Source organism: Saccopteryx bilineata, chromosome 9 (genome assembly GCF_036850765.1).
Source record: "Saccopteryx bilineata isolate mSacBil1 chromosome 9, mSacBil1_pri_phased_curated, whole genome shotgun sequence".
Taxonomy (NCBI): domain Eukaryota; kingdom Metazoa; phylum Chordata; class Mammalia; order Chiroptera; family Emballonuridae; genus Saccopteryx; species Saccopteryx bilineata.
In genome coordinates, this window is record NC_089498.1 from 74,410,973 (window position 1) to 74,427,570 (window position 16,598).

General features: G+C 40.1%; 1 protein-coding gene and 1 pseudogene across 2 annotated transcripts in view; one reads left to right on the forward strand and one right to left on the reverse strand.

Annotated features, from left to right (window-relative positions):
* Positions 1 to 16,598, reverse strand: part of ASCC1 (activating signal cointegrator 1 complex subunit 1) — a 129,634-nt gene that overhangs the window by 47,543 nt on the left and 65,493 nt on the right. For both annotated transcript variants that reach the window (XM_066242677.1, XM_066242678.1), the window contains exon 8: positions 6,859 to 6,983. In XM_066242677.1, coding sequence (XP_066098774.1) covers positions 6,859 to 6,983 — 125 coding nt within the window. The remainder of the gene's footprint in view (positions 1 to 6,858; positions 6,984 to 16,598) is intronic.
* On the forward strand, positions 3,338 to 4,680 carry LOC136313555 (small ribosomal subunit protein mS35-like; annotated as a pseudogene).

Genomic DNA, 16,598 nt, shown 5'->3' on the forward strand with positions numbered 1-16,598 from the left:
ATTCCATATGTAGGTGGGACATAAAAGTGAAACTAAGAGACATTGATAAGAGTGTGGTGGTTACGGGGGGAGGGGGGAAAGGGAGAGGGAAAGGGGGAGGGGGAGGGGCACAAAGAAAACTAGATAGAAGGTGACAGAGGACAATCTGACTTTGGGTGATGGGTATGCAACAGAATTGAAAGACAAGATAACCTGGACTTGTTGATCTTTGAATATATGTAACCTGATTTATTGATGTCACCCCATTAAAAAAATAAAATTATAATTAAAAAAAAAAATCACTGAATTAGCCTGACCAGTGGTGCCATAGTAGACAGAGCATCAATCTGGGACACTGAGGTCCCCAGTTCACTGGCTTGAGCTCAGGATCATTAACATGATCCCAAGGTCGCTGCCTTGAGCAAAGGGTTACTGGCTCAGCTTGAGCCTCCCCTACCCCATCAAGGCACATATGAGAAGCAATCAACAAACAATTAAAAGTGAAGCAACTACGAGCTGATGCTTCTCATCTCTCTCTTCCCTCTCTTTCCCTTCTTGTCTTTCTAAGATCAATAGGAAAAAAAAATCACTGAATTATATATTGTACTTTAAATGGGCAAATTATATAGTATGTGAATTATATCTCAAAGCTGCTGTACATAAAATATCTTTAAGAAGGGCCTGACCAGGCAGTGATGCAGTGGATAAGTGTCGTACAGAGACACAGAGGACCCAGGTTTGAGACCCCGAGGTCGCTGGCTTGAGTATGGGATCATAGACACGACCCCGTGGTCACTGGCTTGAGCCCAAAGGTCGGCAAAGGTTGCTGGCTTGAGCAAGGGGTCACTTGCTCTGCTATAGCCCCCTGGTCAAGGCACATATGAGAAAGCAATCAATGAACAACTAAGGTGCTGCAACAAAGAACTGATGTCTCTCATCTCCCTTCTTGTCTGTCTGTCCTTATCTGTCCCTCTCTCTGTCTCTTTCACACACACAAAAAAATCTATAAGTAGGAAATGATCACTAAACTGTGAATACACAAAATTTTCTTACGCGACGCTCTAGTGATAACTGAATATAAATCTGGGTCTACACAGTTTAGAAGATACAGATTCCATAATCCAACTCTTTCACATCAAGAGGTTACTAAGATGGAGGATGGTATGGTTATAAGAGCTCTGAACTAAGATTCAAGGACTAGGACAGATGAAAACTATGCTATTGGTAGTATTAAATGTCTAATAAAATACTGTCTGTATTTGCACCATCCAAAACAGTAGCCACTAGCCACATGCAATTTTTAAATTTTATTTATTTACTTTAGTATTAACAATTTATTATTTTAACATTCACTAACTTCAGTCAGGCTGGATAGAAAGTTCTCTAAAGTGTTATATGAAAGAATTTAATGATTTCAGTTTAATTTCTTGTTGCACTGAAGTCCATTCTAGAAAGAAAAAATAAAAGCCACCTATATATGATATATTCTATCAAAAGTCTGAATTTCAGCCTGACCTGTGGTGGCGCAGTGGATAAAGCGTTGACCTGGAATGCTGAGGTCGCCGGTTCAAAACCCTGGGCTTGCCTGGTCAAGGCACATATGGGAGTTGAAGCTTCCTGCTCCTCCCCCCTTCTCTCTCTCTCTCTCTCTCTCTCTCTCTCTCTCTCTCCTCTAAAATGAATAAATAAATAAAAATAATTAAAAAAAAAAAGTCTGAATTTCAAAAGCAAATGTAATCTTTCGCTGGAAAAACACAGTATCTGAAAATGCATCTTGAGTCTACTAAAACATCAGCATTCTTGAATCAGTCTTTATAAAATTTTTTTTCTTTGATTTTTTTTTTCATTTTTCCGAAGCTGGAAACGGGGAGGCAGACAGACTCCCGCATGCACCCGACCGGGATCCACCCGGCACGCCCACCAGGGGGCGATGCCCTGCCCCTCTGGGGCGTCGCTAGCCATTCTAGCGCCTGAGGCAGAGGCCACAGAGCCATCCCCAGTACCCAGGTCATCTTTGCTCCAATGGAGCCTCGCTGCGGGAGGGGAAGAGAGAGACAGAGAGGAAGGAGAGGGGGAGGGATGGAGAAGCAAATGGGCGCCTCTCCTGTGTGCCCTGGCCGGGAATCGAACCCGACTCCTGCACGCCAGGCCGACGCCAGGGCCAGTCTTTATAAATTTAAATTAAATAAAATTAAAAGTTCACTCTCTCAGTCTCACAAGCCACCTTCAAGTGCTCAAACATCACATGTGAATAGTGGCTACCATGTTGGACATAACAGATACAGAATATTTCTATCATCACAGAAAGTCATATTGGATGGTACTAGATACAATCTATATTCTAAACCAATAAATTCTAGAGTGCTGAAACTCTGTCTTTACATAATAATATATTAAAATGTACAACACCCCAGGGATTTATGTTTTCCAAAATTAAACTTTCCGGAACAAAATAAATACCATAAATTCCTTTAAATGGTTCCAATGAGCAAGCTACATTATAATATACAGATATTAAATATTCCAATTTTTTTTCTGGAATTCCAAATATTCTTCTGCAATACTACTGTCCAAATGAAAGAAATGTAATCAATTAAAAATAATAACAAGTATAGAACTTCAGATTCTATTAACTACTCAAACAAGAGTCTATAGGCTTTGAATGAGCCATTTGAACCTTTTTTTTTCAATTGACTTGAGAGAAAGAGAGGAAGGGAAAGGGAGAAGAAGAGGGAAGAAAGGAGGAAAGAAAGGCGAGAGAGAAGAAAGGAGGGAAGGAAGGAGGAGGAGAAAGAAAGAGAGATTGGTTTGTTGTTCTATTTATCTATACATTCATTGGTTGATTCTTGCATGTGCCCTGACTGGGGATCTAACCCTCAACCTTAGTGTATGGGGAAAACACTCCAACAAACTGAGCTACCCAGCCACGGCCATTTGAACCTTTTATGATCTCAATGCTCCCAAAGGTAAAATAGTGATTTTTTAAAGAAAACTCTTATAATATTGCATCATAAAACATTAACATAAAATTAAAAATTTGATACACATCTCTCAGTCCTACAATGGCTCTAACCAAATGGGGTTAATATTAAATGACTCCAGTTGGGATTGTTTGGTATATATCAGAAAGAAATAAAAGGATGTACTTTGACAACAAGGGACATACAAACTATAAATCTATAAATCTAAAAATAGTTTATGGGTTTGAGTCCTGATGGAATCCTCTTCAAACCTATATTTTCTAAAACCAAAGTCAGGGTGCTAACAAAGGAAATAAAACCTAAATATGAGGCTTGTCCTCCCGGGCTTGCCATCTTCCCAGCCATGGCAGCTACCTGGCTCCCTGTGGTTTCTGCAGCCAATGGCCAGGACTCTGTGTGCCTTTCTTCACTGCCATGTCCCTGGCTACTCTCAGCCAGAAACCAAGCCCACATGCAACAGAAAGAGCATTCAAATCTGAAAGGCCACCTAAAAGAAAGGCACTACCTCCCAGAGCAGAGAAAATGGCTATAGACCAGGACTGGCCTAATGCTTGCAGCACCATTTAAACCTTCTGCAATACTTCTTCCTGTTCAAAAGGGTTATCAAGTAAAAAGAGGAAGCGAGGGTGCTCATGGCAAAGGAGGGAAATCTAAAACTTTTAAAGATCCCTAATTTTTGCCTAACTGGTGGTGGCACAGTGGATACAGTGTCAAACTGGGATGCTTAGGTCCCTGGTTGAAAACTCCAGTTCGCAGGCTTGAGCGCGGGCTCATCCAGCTTGAGCACAGGCTCACCAGCTTGAATGCGGGGTCACCAGCTTGAGCATGGGATCATCAACATGAGCATGGGATCATCGACATGATCCCATGGTCACTGGCTTGAAGCCCAAGGTCACTGGCTTGAGTCCAAGGTCAATGGCTTGAGCAAGAGGTCATTGGCTCAGCTGGAGTCCTCAGGTCAAAGCATTTATGAGAAGTAATCAATGAACAACTGAAGTGCCACAACTATGAGTTGATGCTTCTCCTCTTTCTCCCGTCATATCTCTCTCTGGCAAAAAAAAAAAAAAAAAAAAAAAAAAAAAAAAAAATCCCCAATTTCTGCATTTGACTTCTGTAACAATTAAAAAATCACTATGAAGCTCTTGAAGATTCCCACACTGAGTAACCAGCTGCACTAGACAATAATGAGAAATACGAGAAGCATTTTTCCAATTGAAATTGACACAGCTGATGATGTTTCATCTGGACTATCTATTTGAAATTCCAAAGCATAAGTAGTAACCCTTACGGGTTAAACTTTACAGTTTGAATTTAGATGCTTATGCAAAGAAGAAAGATGTTAAACTTATAGGAGTGATACTGCAAGACCTTAGATGTGGTTACCATCAAAACAGGTGTCCTTTCAATTATGACTATGCAATGTATCTGCTAACAGTTTTATATCATGAGTCTTAGAAAACTGAGAAATGGGGAAAGAAGCAGACATGGAAGAATACATATGGACAAACAAACAGCTCTTCAGAAAAAGCAATATACTGGAAACACCACCAATTTAAAACCAGAGAAAAAAAACCTGGAGGTAAATAAAGAGGATCCCCTTGGTACTAAAGAAATTGAAGATTACAAAAAGTTTGTTGTTAATCTTGACAATGAGGGGGACAATGAAAACACCCTTTGTCAGTACAAAGAATCAGTGAACAGACTATTAAATTTGACATGAATTAGGTAGAAAAATATGCTTAATTTATTAATTTTATAATCCATATATAATTGTTATCTAATTTGATATAAAGTTGAAATGTTAAAAAAACATTGTTTTACTTCAGAGTTAAAATTACCCCTTTCATACTAATGTACAATGGCAGTGAATTCTGATAAAAGTTCTTATTTATACACTGGGGCCAGAGATTTTCAACTGGTGTGCTGGGGCAGGCACACTGGTGTGCCACAAAAATTTTAAAACATGCAACAATGGACTATTTAGTGGGGCACTGACCTCTTTTCCCTTAGATTGTCAAATAAAAAAATGACAACAGCCACTATAACAATAGCTGTGTGAATGAATCATAATTATTCCTATTATTTTTGTCAGATCAGCAAAAAATATGGTTGAGGTTTTTTTTTTTGGTGTGCTACAGAATTTGAGTAATTAGCTTATCTGTGGCATAAGATGAAAAAGGTTCAAAATCGTTGCTCTGGGACAATTAGACTAATTAGAACTCTGATTTCTTCTGGTTCTAAAATGTTTTGATTTTACTACTACCATAACAACTTTATAATTTAAATATTTATAATATATATGTTATTTTGTCACCTGCTATATGTTTCCCTACACATTTGCATTATTTTATCCTTTTAAATTATATTTTGGTTATTTGGGAAGCTAGGCCAAGAACCTCATGCTCCATTGTGCTTTGTTTTCCATAAACTGCTCTCTACCTCATGCAATTTTGCAGATACCAATTCTGACTGGAAACATGTCCTTAGGAGTATTTTCTAACCTAGAAAGTTGGTTCCATCCCTCTATTTTGGGGTCTTTTATGTGGACTCAGTTCTGTTTAGTATTTTACTTTTTATTTTCTGGGTCTCACTTCTCCAAAGCTCGCAGAGAAGTAGAAATGTAAATTAACTGTTACTCATCTCTTAATTCCCCAGTTTGAGCTTCCATAGTTCCGGAAAGAGACCTTGAGTTTAATTTTTTTTTTCCTTCTTTTTTTTTTTTTAATTGATTGCAGGGAGAGAGGAAAGGAGAGAGAGACAAAGAAAGAAACGTCAACCTGCGGCTGCAGTCAACCATGCACTCACTGGCTGATTCTTGTATGTGCCCTGACCAGGAATGGCACACGCAACCTTGGATGCACTGGGACAATGCTCTAACCAACTGAGCTACCCAGCCAGGGCAGGGCCTTGAGTTTAAATGGAATAAATGACAAAATGAGAACTGCCCTAAGAAACAGACCATTCAATTTAGCTGTCAATTCAGTATTTTTAAGTATACCTGTAAGTCATTTCTTACACTCCCAAAGTTGTCTAGTTTTAAAATCAAAATAAAGAAATTATTGAGTTTTTTTAAAAAACCAAACATGGAATTTTGGTGCTGGTATACTTTAAATAACAGGTTTTTAACAGAGAAGCTGCATGTAACATGAAGGTGTGGCTCCTGCTCAAAGAGCTGCTGACTGTGCTGGAGAAGATTCACTCAGGGAGTGGGGACAAAAGATCCTGTCTAAAACGGAGGGTTAACGCAGGCATTTTCATATGAGGGCTCAGATTCCACAAGGGGAAACAGGTATTACTCTCACACAAGGTTTCTCAACCTTGGTGCTATTGACACTTTGGACTGAGTAATTCTTTGTTGTGGGGGTCTATATTGTGTGTGTGAAAGATTAAGCAGCACACCTGGCCTCTCCCCACTTGATGCTAATAGGAACCCATCCCTAGCCGCTGCACTGTGATGACCAAAAATGTCTCCAGAGAATCCCAAATATCTTTTGGGATTAGTCCTAGTTATGAACCACTGATCTAACATTTACTTTTTTTACTAGATAATCTTCCTTTCTTTTTACTTCTCTTCAAAATAAGCCAGCAAGTATTGCGTAGGACATACTTATACTAAAATAATTACTAATTGTTTGCCTAAAATTTACCTGGACATCCTGTATTTCTCTTTGCTAAATCTGGCAACCCTATTTATAACAAAAAGAAAATATTTGGAATGCCATGACCTCATGCTAGTTATGTCCCTGCATACTTCTACTGTGTTCATTAAAACAAGCTAACAGATCAAAACAAGAAGGTACATGAGAAATTCTTTGGCAGTTCATTCTATTCAAACTCCAGGGAGGCTATCACTCAGCCTTACTAATCACGAACTGCCACAGGCCTATGGAGGACTTACCATTGGGGTCTTTCCTGAACAGAGTGTTCATGACAGTAGCATGGAGTTTCACACTGTTCCACTCTTTCACTATTAGTCCAGACGCCTGGAAACGCTCCAGCACTCGGTCAACTAAATCCTGCAGCCTAGCAAAATCAAAGAAAGAAATACAGAAATATTAGTAAACTCCTAAACCCTGATTACTAATTCCACATTTGTGGAGCATTTGCTCTGGGCCAATCACTGTACAAAGTCCTGCATAAGAAGAGGAAGAATACAAGCCTGCAGTCCCTACCATCATGAAGCTCATAGCCTTCTAGAGAAGACAAACATGAAAACAAATAACTGCAAAATGTGACAGTGAGTGTTAAGAGAGTGATCAATTGTACATGTGGAGGGAGAAGTTTTCACAGAAGGATTAAACATGGTCTTTAAGAAACAAGCAAGTTTACCTTTTTGACAATAGCGCTCAAGAAGACAGGCTTTACTACATGGCCGAAAAGGAAGAGGTTTACTGGTTCATCCAGTCACAGAACCAAAAACTAGTTAGGTTGATGTGCTTCTTCCAGGATCAAGTAAGGTTTGGTACAACTCTAGACATCTGCTCAGTGGGAAGGAGTATGCACGTGAAGATCTCAGTAGCACTGGACACTATTCCAGTGTTTCAACAGGTGAAAGTACAGTCAATAAAGACAACTACATATAAGAAAATCCACAAGCTGCATGACTGATTCTCCCATGGACTCTCTTCAGGGAGCTCTGAGCACTACAAGTTCTGTAGTAGGCAAGCTCTATCTCAATGACAGCCACTCATTCTACACCTCCACCAGAGGCAATTCTTGCACAGGAAGTTTTCATTCTGTTCAGATATTTTTTCAATAGCTTGGAGACTTTAACATTTCTTGTAAGGCCAGTCTAGTGGTGATGAATTTCCCCAACTCTTTTTGTCTGGAAACTACCTCTCTTTCAACTCTGAAGAGCAACTGTGCCAGTAGTGCCAACAAGAGGGGTCATTATCCCAGCAAGTATGTGCTAGAGTAGATCTTGTTGCTGGGCCTGAGGAAGGAACCATCTTCTGTGACCACTCACTCATCTGATGATAAAGGTTAGCCTGTGGCTTCTACATAATACGTCAAAGCATCCACCCTGAGCTAAAAGCAGCTCTCTCTGAATTTTGGCACTGACTGGGATGTCATGTCAAATGACAGCTCAGTGCACCTGCAGACAAGGGCAGAAAAGAGCCTGCACCTTTAACCTTTTCCTTGCCTCCTTTGAGATTTGTGCTGCATGTTAATTGACTTGCCTGACTCAAAATAATCTTTCATCAGTCACTAATGTGCTAATGAACAATAGAGTTCACATTTTTTAGATTTCACATTTTTAGAGGTACCTTTGTGTCAAACACCACCTCTTTTCTTGGATTCCAGGAGCACTGAGACATTTATAGAGTTCATGAATCTTCCAGTGCTTCATGGGCCATGCATGGCCCTGTGGTAAGCAGTGAGCATCTTCTCCTTAAGCAGGGCTGGATATGTTTGTTTTATATGCGATGTGGATCAAGTCCATCTTGTGTGACCATTTGTGGGAGCTTGCCTCTAGCAACTGTTCTTGCTATGGCAGCTGAGTTGCTCAAGGCCTATCTCCAAGTGAAGAGTACTCTGGCCACCGTACCCCCAGTTATTGCTCACTCATTAGATGTGGGCAAAGCCACTCTTTTCTGCTTGCACTGCATATGCTGCAATAAGAGGGAGCCATTCTCCCCTAGATACTGACTCAGAAACCCAAACAATTCCTTTTCTCTTCATGGTTTTCAGGTTCCAAAGTTCCAAATTAATCTTAAAATTCTAGTTTTTTATGTTAATTGTTTTAATGAACTACTTACTGTCTGCTAAGCAAAGAATATTAACAACATGAGTAAGCCATAATTAATAATAATAAAATATATACCCATGTCCACTAAACCAACTTCAGAAATAGAATACAGGGCTAGGACTAGGGCCCACAAAACTTAAAGGGGTATCTAAAAATGCAGTAACCAGCCTGACCTGTGGTGGCGCAGTGGATAAAGCATCAACCTGGAAATGCTGAGGTCACCGGTTCGAAACCCTGGGCTTGCCTGGTCAAGGCACATATGGGAGTTGATGCTTCCAGCTCCTCCCCCCTTCTGTCTCTCCTCTCTCTCTCTCTGTCCCTCTCTTTGTCTCTCCCTCTCCTCTCTATAATGAATAAATTAAAAAAATAAATAAATAAAAAAAAAAAAAAAATTAAAATGCAGTAACCAAGCCCTGCCTGGGTAGCTCAGGTAGTTAGAATATCCTCCCAATATGCCAAGGTTGTGGTTCAATCCCTGGTCAGGGCACACACAAAAATCAACCAATGAATGCATAAATAAGTGGAAACAACAAGTTGATGTTTTTCTTTCTCTCTCCCCCTCTTCCTCTCTCTCTAAAACTCAATAAATAAAAATATTTTTAAAAAATTAAAATGCAGTAACCAAGATAGATGTCTTAATGCAATATTTCTGAAAATCAAAATTAATGTAAAAAATTCTACAATGAACAGAATATCAAAATTCTGAATGAATATGGAATCAGCATCACTGAGTTCCTTTACCTAGGACTCCAGTCCAGCTTGGCATGAAACAGAACATTATAATATACCAGTTCCTCAGGATACTTTCTGCTCTGGAGATCCACTGACACCCTGCTGCCTGCCCCAGCACCTACTAGAGCAGCCTCGTGACCCCAGCACTCTTCAATATGCACATTTTCTCATCAGGCTTTCTCTATTCTGTGCCTCCGGTTCCCTGGGCCTCGATAGCCACCTCATTCCTCCTTCCACCTATGCAAATTGTACCATCCTTCCAGGCCCCAATTCAAATCCTACTTTTGCATGAATCCTTTATAATTACCCTAACACCTTATACCCCCTCATCAATGAGGGGTGATTTTGTCCTTCTATGAAAGCATGCTCTTGCTTCTAAGTTATACTCTACTTAGGATTCTCAGAAATGGTCCCTTATGCTCCTAGTTTGTCTTGTTCTACTACTGATTATATGCTTCTTAAGAGCATGTTAGCCTGACCAGGTGGTGGCGCAGTGGATAAAGCATCGAACTGGGATGCTGAGGACCCAGGTTTGAAACTTCAATGTCTCTGGCTTGAGCGTGGGCTCATCCGGCTCAAATGTGGGGTCGCTCGCTTGAGCGTGGGATCGTTGACTGACCCCATGATCACTGGCTTGAGCCCAAAGATCACTGGCTTGAAGCCCAAGGTCACTGGCTTGAGCACAATGTCACTGCTCAACTGGAGCCCCCTGATCAAGGCACATATGAAAAGCAATCAATGAACAACTAAAGTGCCACAACTACAGGTTGAGGCTTCCCATCTCTCTCCCTTCCCATCTGTGTCTCTCGCTTTCACGCACACACACAAAAAAACCCAAAAAACAAAGCATGTTATATATTTGTCCTATATCTGCCAGAGCACAATTATACTTGGTCTTCAGTAACTGTTGGCTGTGACTGGTTAATTGGTTTGATTGATTAAAAAGTGAGAATTGAGCCTAACCAGGTGGTAGCACAGTGGATAGAGCATTGGACTGGGACGCAGAGGACCCAGGTTCGAAACCACAAGGTCGCCAGCTTGAGCACGGGCTCATCTAGTTTGAGCAAGGCTCACCAGCTTAAGCCCAAGATCGCTGGTTTGAGCAAGGGGTCACTTGGTCTACTGTAGCCCCCAGTTAAGGCACATATGAGAAAGCAATCAATGAACAACTAAGGAGGTGCCGCAACAAAGCATTGATGCTTCTTATCTCCCATCCTCTCTGTCCCTATCTGTCCCTCTGTCTCTGTCACAATAAATAAATAAATAAATAAATAAAGTGCACTAAAAAAAAGTGAGAATTGAATCTAAAAAAAGGTAAAACAAAATAAAAATGATCATTAAAATAAACATGACCTTGAGGGATTACTAAAAATTTACAGATTAAAAATAAAAACATATTTGCAGATAAAACCAGGTAAGGAAAGCCTGACTTCAAGTAGAAGAAACAGCATGTGCAATGATGCCCAGCATTCAAGAGCACCACTTATTTGGAAAACTGCCAATTACTCAATATAGCTACAACAGAGAGTGAGAGAAAAGGGTCAGTGGACATGAGTTAGATGTAAGTACTGGTTGGACCACGAAAAAATGATATAGTCAGATGTCCACTTCTAAAAGCTGATCTGGCAGAGTAGAAAATGTTTTAGAAGGGGAACAGACCAGTAGTACAGAAGTCAGCTTGTCAGCACTATAACAGTACAAATAACAACAAACACAATGTGTCAGGCTATAGCCTAAGCACTGATGCATGAGCCTCACAATAAATTGCTATCCCTATTTCACCAGTTAGGAAACTGAGGCACAGAGACATTCTAAACTTGACCAAATCACATAACTAGTAAGTGGGAGATCCAGAATTAGATTCATGCAGTCTGGCTGCAGAGTACAAGCTTAAAGGACAGCGGTACAAAGGGGGAAAGGATGAAGATCTAAACTCCGGCAGGTACAATGAAAACTGAGACAAAGGGATGGGTTCCAAAGAGCAATGGGAAGAGAAGCGTCCTCAGATATGGCCCTGCTAAAGCAAAGGAAACAGTTGAGAATGACTCCCCAGAGTCTGCCTTAACTGACCAGCTGGGTCACTAACCAAGGTGGGGAGTTGTGGAGAAGCAATTGCTATTGTTATGTTGTGTTGTTCCGCCGGAGAGGGGGCGAGGGTTGGGGGGGTGCTTAATACTGTGTACGCTTTTGAATACCTGAAACAGGATATCAAGTAGGACACATACAGGAGACAAATGGAAATACAAGTCTGAATCTCAAGAAAAAAGTTGAGCAAAAGATACAGATATGGGAGTTATCAGTGCAAAAACAGTAGTTAAAAGCATGGGGCAGATGCAGTCTTAGGGGGTGGGGGGATTCAGAACAAGTCTAGAAGGAGCTAAGGACAGAGTCCTATGGGATACTCCTCTGTAAGGGACAGAGAAGGAACCCCCAAAGACAATTGATAAGGATAAGGAATAAAAAAAGGAAGACTTCAGAAAGGCTAAAAGGAAAAAATCAGTACAGCATAATACTACTGAAAAGTAAAGTAAGAAAAGAAAAAAAAAAAATTATTTCTCACCATCAGAAAATTATTTAGAGGTTTGTGCAAAGCAATTTTTCTGGCACATTAGAAATGGAAGCTTCATTACAAAGAACCAAGGAAGAAACGGGGGGAATGGGAGATAAGTATACATAAACTCTTCCAAGAAACATGAAAGGAAGGGGAGAATATTGCCTTTATAATTAGAAGACACAGAGTTGAGAGCAGGTCAGTTGTGCTTGTTTTCAGTGAGTAGAAAGAGTTGAAAATGCTTACTGAGAACAAGAAAATTTTCCGATGGCTTTAGGCTACCCCTGTGTTTTGGTCGTTCGACCCCCGCCGGGGTCGCGACCCACAGGTTAAGAACCGCTGCCTAATAGAAAAATAAAATGTATTCATACAGTACATAACTCTGATTTTGTAGTTAATGGATTTAATTAATTGTGCATGTGGATCTCCAAGCAAAGAGCTACAGTATACTGAAGCTAAAGTTTTTTTTCTTTCTTTTTATTTTTTAGCAACGGTGGGGATGGGAGGGTGGGTGATGAGAAGCATCAACTTGTAGTTGCAGCACTTTAGTTGTTTACTGATTGCTTCTCATGCGTGCCTTGACTGGGGGCTCCAGCCAAGCTAGCAACCCCTTGTTCAAGCCAGCCACCTTGGGCTCAAGCCAACAACCATGAGATCATTCATGTTGATGAGCTTACACTCACCCACGCTCAAGCTGGTGAGCCTGCGCTCAAGCCAGCAACCCCAGGGTTTCAAACCTAGGTCGTTAGTATCCCAGGTCGAAGCTCTACTCACTGTGCCAGCATGAGTCAGGTGGCTCTACAGTTTCTTTTTTTTTTTATTTTAATGCAGTGACATTGATAATCAGGGTACATATGTTCCGAGAAAACATCTCCAGATTATTTTGACCTTTGATTATGCTGCATACCCCTCACCCAAAGTCAAATCTTCCTCCATCAACTTCTATCTGGTTTTCTTTGTGCCCCTACCCTCCCCCTCCCCCCTCCCTCTCCTTCCTCGCCCCCTCCCCACCCCTCCACCCCACTCCCTGTTACCATCACACTCTTGTCCATGTCTCTGAGTCTCATTTTTATGTCCCATCTATGCATGGGTTCATATAGTTCTTAGTTTTTTTTCTGATTTACTTATTTCACTCAGTATAATGTTATCAAGGTCCATCCATGTTATTGTAAATGATCCGATGTCATCATTTCTTATGGCTGAGTAGTATTCCATAGTATATACAGTTTCTTATTAACTAACACCATCACAGAACCATCAAGTTTTGAAATATTTCTAAATATTAAAACATAATTTAAGTGTGAATATAAATAAGCACTGTAAAACCCACCTCAATTATAATCACAACAGAATGACACCTCACTTTTCTATTTCCTCTATTAAAGAAAAAGAAGTGGATAGAAAGGAGTTCAGCTATATAGAAAAAGGGAGCAAGAAATACCAGAGGAAGAAAATTAAGTAGACTAAATGAAGAAACCAGTTTCCAGCTCTGTCTTTCTGCAAAATTGAAAGTTCTGTCTAATTTACACTCAGAACTTTGAAGAAAAAGTCCTTTAAAAAGTTCTTGTCTAACCTGCTCATTTTACACAAGAGGAAACAAAGCCCAGACAGGCTGAATTGCTCAAAGTCAGGACAATGAGACCAGAATTCAAGTTTCCTGACAGTCATTTTTCTGTTATCAACCTGTACCCCCATGAAACTTGGCTCCTTATCTGCCTTTCCTGCACCTAAATTGATGCCTAATTGACATAATCAATGCTCAATTGTTGTTGCATGCATGCATGAATTAAAGATGACAAATATTTTGAAATTCTATTAAAAGAACTTAAGAGTACTTGGATACAATCACTAAATTTCAGTTCGATGTCATAAATACTACGTTTGATAATATGTTGGTACATTTCTAACAACCTAGTCTTTCAATTCTTACTTCATTGATTCTTTCCTGTTTAAATCTGAATGAATCACAAAGCTTCTCTATCCTTTGCTTCCTCATGAATAAATTAAAAATAATATAGGGTTGCTTGCCCTGTGGTGGCACAGTGGATAGAGCATCGACCTAGAAAGCTGAGGTTGCCTGCTCAAAACCCTAGATTTGCCAGTCAAGGCACATACAATAAGTAACCAGTAAATAACTAAAGTGAAGCAACTATGAGTTGATACTTCTCACTCCCCACCCCCTTTAAAATCAATAAATAATAATAAAAAATAATAATACAGGGTTGCTATGAGAAAAATAATAAATTATTTTTACGCAGATTTAAAATTTAGATAGTCTTTTAGGTTTGAAAATAGAAGCCAGTTATTAATACCTTAAATCTAAGCTGTTAGTGTAAAGGCTGGAAAGGCTACAAAGCCCAAGCATTCCAGAGCCATCTTTACAGATATGGACTTGCGCTACAGAACTATTAGTGACTCCCTAGGAAGTGCAAATTTCAGGCTTTTGTTTGTTTTTGTTTTAAAGATTTTATTTATTGATTTTACAGAGAGGAGAGAGAGGGAAGAGGAGCGAGAAGGATCAACTCATAGTTGCTTCACTTTAGTTGTTCATTGATTGATTCCTTGTTATATGTGCCTTGACTGGGCAAGCCCAGGGCTTTGAACCTGGGACTTCAGCATTCCAGTTCGATGCTCTATCCACTGCGCCACCACAGGCCAGGCTGTCTGACTTTTTTCTTTCCAATTTAATTCAGTCTTATTTAATTAACATTTCCTGAGTGCTTACTGTATACAGGCATTATGCTAGTCACTACAGCAAGCATAGTCCTGGTTATTAAGGCACATACAATCGATTAAGATAACTATAAAGACAACTTTGGTAATAACACAAACAATTCAAGGTACTTTTAGTATCTTAAATGTGGAAGAGACTACCTGACTAGGTGGTGGCACAGTGGATAGAGCATCGACCTGGGATGCTGAGGATGCAGGTTCAAAACCCCAAGGTCACCGGCGTGGGCACAGGCTCACCAGCTTGAGCACCAGGTCACCGGCTTGAGTGTGGAGTCATAGATATGACTCCATGGTTGTTGACTTGAGCCCAAAGGTCAAGGCTTAGGTCCAAGGTTGCTAGCTTGAGCAAGGGATCACTGGCTCAGCTGGAGCCCTCTCCCCATGCCCCAGTCAAGACACATATGAGAAGGAATCAATGAACAACTAAAGTGCCACAACTACAAGTTGATACTTCTCATCTCTCTCCCTTCCTGCCTCTCTGTCTCTCACTTTAAAAAAAAAAAAGTGGGAGAGATTATAGCTTGGCTGGGATAATAGGCTACTAGGAAGATGGGCTTCCTGTACTCAAATCATCTTTGTCTATCAGATGAACAAGTATACAACATATGCAGACAACAAACATTCACTGAATCTGACTGGTGGTAGTACAGTAGATAAAATGTCAATCCAGAACACAGAGGTACCCGTTTCAAAACTCAGAGGTCACCGGCTTGAGCACAAGGTTGCTGGCTTGAGCCAGGGAACCATCCATACAATCCCAAGGCTTGAGCCCATAGGTTGCTGGCATGAAAAGCCCAAGGTCGCTGGTTAGAGCAAGGGGATGCTAGCTCAACTTGAGCCAAAGGTCTGATACCTGATCAAGGCATGTATGAGAAGCAATCAATGCGTAACTAAAGTGAAAGGAACTACAAGTTGATGCTTCTCACTCTTTCCCTGTCTCTCTCCCTTCCTGGCTCTTTCTCAAAAAAAAAAAAAAATCAGTAAACATGAATTATAGAAGGGTGAATATACAATGCTGAATGACATACCCTCTGTCCCTAAAAATCTATTTGGGAAAAAGAAGCAGAAAATATAGCCAGAAAGAAAGGCAGCATTTGGGCACAAAAAGATGAGTAACATGAGAGGAATTTTAGTCACAAGTAGAAATATTAACAGACACACAGGAGACGGCAAGTATTAAGAGAGTGGAAGATCAAGTTGAAATATTAAGTTGGTTTCATATTGAAGAATTTGAATAGCAGACTGAGGAATATGGGAGATTTTTAAGCAAGTAAATCCTATAATATATAAGCTATAGCTTAGGAGAACTAATGTAGCTGTATTCCATAGGATCTATACACATTGACATAAAAGCAATGTCTAATACTTCATAAGAATGAATGACAGAACAATATGCATAATGTGATCCCATTTGTGTAAAATATAATAATATGCATAGACAAGGACTCTCAGCAGTGTTTGCTCTGCTTATAAACTATTGGGGAGGAAAATTGGTAGAGTCAGGGCAGAGGGAAGAGAGCCGTTTAATTTTCACTTTACCCATCTTTGAGGCTTTATTTTTATAAGAGAAAACAATGTAAAAAGAAGCTGGCTGTGAAAGGACGATGGCAAACTGGAAGATAGTACCGTGATGCTAGGCTGCATGGTTGTGGAATTTAACTCTAATTACAAACATACACACACCTCTCTCATCTTTCACCAAACTTCTTTTCAATACAAAGTAATCTGCCTCCAATTATCTTTAATTTCCTCTGTCTGCCCCATCATAAGCACAGGCTTTATACAGTGAAACAGAGCTAGGTCAAACCATAATTCTACCACTTAAAAAAATATACTCGGATGGACAGAGACATGACTTGAGGGGGTGAACACA